The sequence below is a fragment of the Triticum dicoccoides genome, unplaced genomic scaffold (genome assembly GCF_002162155.2).
Source record: "Triticum dicoccoides isolate Atlit2015 ecotype Zavitan unplaced genomic scaffold, WEW_v2.0 scaffold3843, whole genome shotgun sequence".
NCBI lineage: Eukaryota > Viridiplantae > Streptophyta > Magnoliopsida > Poales > Poaceae > Triticum > Triticum dicoccoides.
Genome location: NW_021268140.1, coordinates 35,068 through 40,918, shown reverse-complemented (window position 1 = coordinate 40,918; position 5,851 = coordinate 35,068). Strand labels below are relative to the sequence as shown.

At 42.3% G+C, this 5,851-nt stretch overlaps 1 protein-coding gene across 1 annotated transcript; it reads left to right on the top strand.

The window, feature by feature from the left end:
• Window positions 1-1,097: 1,097 nt before the first annotated feature.
• LOC119346075 (OVARIAN TUMOR DOMAIN-containing deubiquitinating enzyme 1-like) lies at window positions 1,098-4,888 on the top strand. The gene is made up of 9 exons (XM_037615798.1): window positions 1,098-1,541; window positions 1,633-1,680; window positions 2,597-2,644; window positions 2,952-3,101; window positions 3,192-3,311; window positions 3,832-3,914; window positions 4,004-4,059; window positions 4,137-4,240; window positions 4,355-4,888. Exons 1-9 carry the CDS (start codon window positions 1,098-1,100, stop codon window positions 4,589-4,591), a joined length of 1,290 nt encoding a protein of 429 aa, XP_037471695.1. The 3' UTR covers window positions 4,592-4,888.
• The last annotated feature ends 963 nt before the right edge of the window (window positions 4,889-5,851 follow it).

Sequence of the window (5,851 nt, the reverse complement as noted above, 5' to 3'; positions counted from 1 at the left end):
CTTTTTTCCTTTTTCTATATGCAGCATTTATATTTATGAGTAAGGCCATCAATTCTTTTTTCCTTTTTCTATATGCAGCATTTATATTTATGAGTAAGGCCATCAATATTTCCTTAATCTTTTGTCTTATGTTTCTAAGTTTCTTCTGCCAGGTGTCTAGGCTAGATGCATTGCAGTTAATCTCCCAATTTTTTCCACAAATTCTTTAAACCCTTCCATCATCATCCAAGCATTTTCAAATCTGAATATAGGTGGAGTAGTCCTCTGTTCTCCTGAGTCCAACAACATAGGAGTGTGATCAGAGATCTCCCTTTCCAATGCATTAACTATGGCCATTGGGTATTTTTCTTCCCAATCTGGGCATATCAAAATTCTATCCAACTTTTCATAATTAGGATCTGGGAGGTTATCGGCCCAAGTATACTTCCTCCCATTAATAGGTAAGTCCCTGAGTCCAACATGTTCTATTATGGCATTAAACACAAAACTAAAATGATCAATCTCCCCTGGTTTTTTTTGTCAGAACTATTTCTGATAATATTGAAATCTCCCCCAATTACACATGGCAAGGGGTTATCTTGATATAATTTGGATAACTCAGCTAAAAAGGCTGCTTTCCCTTCTTTTTGGGCATCACCATACACAGACACTAGGGTCCGGCTAAACTTGTTTTTTTTATCAAAAAGGAGCATTGTGACGAAATATGTCCCTTTCTCTATATTTTAGTTAAAATATGTTTGAAATGTAAATGTCTTCATTTTTTAGATGAAAATCATCTGGTTTGCACGTAATTCATTCGGTTTGCGCGTAATTCATCTGGTTTATTAAAATTTGGTATAAATTATATGTAGTTATGATTAAATGGCCGGCTCACATTTCAGTATCCATATAAAAGGAGAAGTCAACATCGAGGATGCAGGTAACCAAACACCTCGCAAATGCCGTGCCAAATTCCCCGTCTCCGGACAAACTCACCGCCACCTTTATAAATAACCTCCAAGCTTTCTCCAGATTGCCAACCGCACCCTCGGCACATTTCTGCCCCACGCCCCTCACGTTCTCCCAATTACCACTTTGGTCCTCCCCATAGCAGCGTAATGAGCCAAGGTTCTCCCGCCGCGACGGGGTCCGGTTCAGGGACAGCAGAACCGGCCCATGGGCAGCACGGGCACTCCTCCCCCGACGACGACGCCGCCGCCGCCGCCTCCTCGCCGCCGACTCTCCCCCCTGCAGCGCCCCTCCAGCGTCCCCAAGAAAAGCGGGACGGCGAGCAGGCCGGAGCCTCGAGCTCCGCTGCGGCGGGGGTCGACCGGAAGGGCAAGAATCTGCCATCCGCACCCGCAGTTCCTTCTTCGGAGTCTTCATCTTCGAGCTCCGGGGGCAGCAGCCCCGAGGACGCCGACGCCGCGGCCTCCGGAGCCCGGCCGTTCGACAGCACGGCGGTGTTCCAGCAGCTGCTACGGGAGCAGACGGCCATCAAGGAGGCGGGTGGCCCATTGGCCGAGGGGGCGGGCAAGAAGAAGAAGCCAGAGGAGGCGCAGGTGATGGCGCGTTTGGTTTGTTGTTGTTTCTTGGAGTTCTTGGGAGTCTTTGGAGTGCGTTCTTGAGCGTTTCTTGGTTTCTGTCGAGCAGGTGAAATCGTCGCACGCCATAGCGGAGCTCTGGCACAATCTTATAAAGGTATTATAGCCTGAATCTTGGACTTCTTTTCTGTTCGGGATGTGGAATTGTGATCTCTGAGGTTGTTGAAATCTTGGGGATGATCCAGTCCAGAGTAAATAGAAGCAGAATCTTGGGCAAATGTTGGGGACAGTTTGACTTTCTGTAATAGAAGCAGGATCTTGAGCAAATCGTTGTGCTAATTAATTGATTATTCTATTTAGCGTGATAGCATATATTATTGCGACTGTAAAATGTGGGGAAATAAATATGAGGATTATGTCTTGGCAGTGGTTGCTGTGATATTTTTGGCAAGAAATCTCGCTGCCGCATCAAATGTATCAGTTTTCAGTGTATAGGAGGAGCTTTGGGCATTTTAGTTTGCCAGCAGTACACATTCATTGTTGGTCCTGGGTATTCTCTCAGTCTGGCATCATATTTTAAGCAAATGGCTATCTTGTTGAAATTGTTGTCTGTAAAATGTATGAACTGATTACTGCAGCCTTTTAGTAACAGAGCCTGAAGTCAAATGTATGAACCTCCTCTGTCAGAAGATTTTGTTATCAGAAAATTAATCTAGACACTAGTTCAAGACTACATAACTAGATATAATTTCTGTAAATCATTTGCCGTTTACATGCAAAATCACTGACTACTTACTCCAGGATTTGGTCGAGAAGTTTCACCATTTGGTCGACTGGGACCTACAACTGACTCAGAAGCCTCAGAATATTATTCCATGTAAATAGTTGCCGATAATCAAGAAGTTTTGGATGCGCACATTTTGTAGTCTTGCTATTACATTCTTGTTTGTTAACCCCGTTGGTTTTTTATTCCCTTATTTCTTGTTTTGAAACGCTTGATCTTCATGTTGATTATGTGCAATTGTATGGCTGGCAGGATGTCTGAACTTTAACTTTGTTTTCTTGTCGAACAGTTTTTTCATGGAGAAGAATGGCACTATTCAGAACATGTGAATTACCAGGTTTGACTCCATTTAGCTTTCTCTAATGTTTCAAAATGGAAGTGCATGAAATATCAGGTTCAAAGTTGATCACATGATACTGTGCTTCGGGGTTCCTGTACAATCCAACTGTTCAGAAGGATTATCTCCTCTTTTATGGATACTACATTGTATGTTAACTCTTGGTTATGGTGGTATGATACATCTCCAGAGAACATGAAGCCTGAAAATTGGAACAAAAACAAATTTTCTGTCACATTCTTAAATATGTTTCTCCATGTTCGAATCAGTGTAATTTGAATTCCTGTATTTACACTGTTTGTTGCAGACACATCCCATCACTGAAGTAAGAAAGTATTATCGGGTTCCTAATTTGGCTACGGGACAAGGAGTGGACCATCTTGATGCCTATTCAGAATTTAGACGGGTGACTGGAGATGGGGAGTGTTTCTACAGGAGCTTCATATTTTCCTACCTTGTAATCGACTAATTGTCCTCCTCTCTTTTCCTTAGTATAGGATGTAGGTTTACTTATTTAAGTCTCTCTGTTTATGCAAATGTACAACAGGAGCAAGTTCTTGATAGGCAGGACAAACATGAGGAACACCGTCTGCTAGATGCTGTTAAAAGAGTGTCTGTGCAACATGCAGATCTAGGATGGACCTCTAAATTTCCCAGGAGCTACAGAGTAAGTTCTTGCCTTCTCCATATTTGTTTTTTCTAAACATACCTGTAAGGGATGATTCTCTTCAGGTTACAGTACACTTCAAGCTGGATCTGGCAATCTCACTATCTTTGTTTGTCATTTGCAGGGGATGCACAATTTCTTACAGTAGTGGCATGCCTGCAGTTTTACACTGTTGTCACAAAACTCAAATTTGAAGTTTATTGTCATGTTAACAACCCGATCGTAACAATGGCCTTAAGAGAAATTTACTTGCAAGAACAACGGCAATATAACGGGGAAATAACATAACTTTATGCTTGTTTGAGTACTGTTGCACCTACTGGTTATTATTATGTAGCCATCTCACTGTTGTGTTCCTATGCTATAGTGTATCCTTAATTAGTGACTGACACTTCTCAGGCGAGTTGTCTTAGCTGTGTTCTTTCTTATCTTTCTATTGATCAGTATTCTGTATGAATTATTGTAACCTATGGTTTGTAATGATTATCCACTGAATTATTTGAGGCGCTGATTCTTTCAGGCATTTAAGAAGCTGATTAGGAAATTAAAGAGATGGAAGAGGCACGGCATGTGGAAGTGGAACAGCATAACATCAACTAGCAGGTTTTTGATTTGCTTCTTTTCTGCAATTCCATCAAAGTATTGTAGCTGAATGCATTCCACCTCATTGACATAATATGTTCCCTTTTTAGCTACCGTAAAGAGAAACTTCTCGAGTTCTTCAGAAGTTATGATACGACGCAAGACAGTGAGAAAAACACCCTTGAACTTATATTTCCTTCTCTTCATCACAAATTCATGTTTCTGACACATTTTAGTGGTTAGTTCTTACTTTCCTCAGATTAGTAGTAGCCATCTGGATATGCTCGCACGCGGAGGAGTATGAACAGCGTGTACCAGACCTCAGTGAACATTACAGTCTGAAAGATGTCAGTATCAGTGTCTCTCTCCTCCCTTACATTATTACATCATGCTGAATTTCCAGTGTACCCATTCTTTGATACACAACACTCACTTTACCTGACCCGTTGCTCTACAAACAGTGGTGCTTTGAGCACGTCACTCCATCTCGTGAGTACACGGACCATGTTATGATGACGGCCTTGGCCGAAGCGCTTGAGGTACCCCTTAAAGTGGAGCAACTCAATGGAGGACCTGCTCACGATATCTACACTGCTCCTGGACCTGGAGTTCCCCTTGTGAGTGTGACCCTTCTGTACACGGGCATTCACTACGACGTCCTCTACCCACGCGCTGCTCCTGCCGAGAGTTCAAGTTAACAGACTTCCCAGAGAAAACATCCTGCTGATTAGAGTTCAAGTCAACAGATTCTGCTGGATGTTGCTGAGTTTAGGTGGTAGAGAGTTAGACATTGGGGTAGCCATGGCATACACTTAGTTGTGCATTCTTCTTCTTCCTCCTCTGTTGGCACAAACATCTGGTGCCGATACATTGATCAGTAGCTGCTCCCTTGTCTGAAGGTTGACAAGGAAGAAAAACTTGTGGTGTGGTTTGTCTGAATTGTTGGCTGATGTACAGTGAATCTTCTGTGATCACATTCCAACTTGTTAATTTCTTCCATCTTTAATGCTTCTAATCATATCCATTTTTGATATCATCCTTGTTGGCATGGTGGCGTTTTTGTTTTTGCCATGGACATGATACGAATTGGTCTGTCAGTATGTTATTTCTGGAAGACACAGGTTTGGTCATGTCTTGCCCATTTGTTCACAGCAATGTGGATGATCTTTGTTACCTATCCTAATTTTCTATCCTAGTGAAGCAGATATGCATCCAATGCTGGTGATTAAAACAATCATTCAATTAGTTTATGTGATTAGTTTATATGTGCTGAACGTCTGTTTGTGATTCTTTCTATCTCTGCTGGTTACCCTGCTTCTGCCTGAACTAGCTCTAGAACTACAACCAAACAAGTGCACCCAAGAACACAAAATGCAAAAAAAGAGCATCCTAGATTTGAGCAGCTGAACAATCGCCCTGCACTGACACATAGTAATACATATGCATGTAACAAGTGATCAGTCATTCTTCAATGACACATGGTACATGCAGTAACAAATGATGAGAAGGAGCTTTCAACTTGCTTTTACAACTGCATCATCGCATAATAATTCATGGTCTTGTCCTCTGCTTGAGACGAGATGAGTAGAAAACTTCCGTTTGACCAGCAGTAGCAGAGATGATCTTGCTACGCAAGCAGGGAAATGAGAAAGTCTGGTAGTTACAGTGTCTCACGAGGAACACATGGTGGAAACTGACGAGCCGTTCTTCGGCTTATCAGTAAAGGTTTTAGTTGTTGATCTTATGTCAAGATTGGATACTAGCGGAAACATAAACTCCTTCAGTTCAATCTTATGTTAAGATTGAACACATGTATATTTGAAAACTAACAGAGTACTTTCCTTAATTCATTCAGAGTACAAGGCAGGGTACATATAGGAGGGCCACGCCCAACGTAACGGAGAACGTGCGCCTAGTCGTGCGTAGATCGTGGGGAGACTTGGTGGACCGAGTCTCCT

Coding starts and splice junctions, on each gene's coding strand:
- LOC119346075 (XM_037615798.1), top strand. CDS start 1,098: ATGAGCCAAGGTTCTCCCGCCGCGACGGGGTCCGGTTCAGGGACAGCA. Junction 1,681..2,596: donor TCTGGCACAATCTTATAAAG/GTATTATAGCCT, acceptor CTTGTCGAACAG/TTTTTTCATGGAGAAGAATG. Junction 3,102..3,191: donor GCTTCATATTTTCCTACCTT/GTAATCGACTAA, acceptor AATGTACAACAG/GAGCAAGTTCTTGATAGGCA.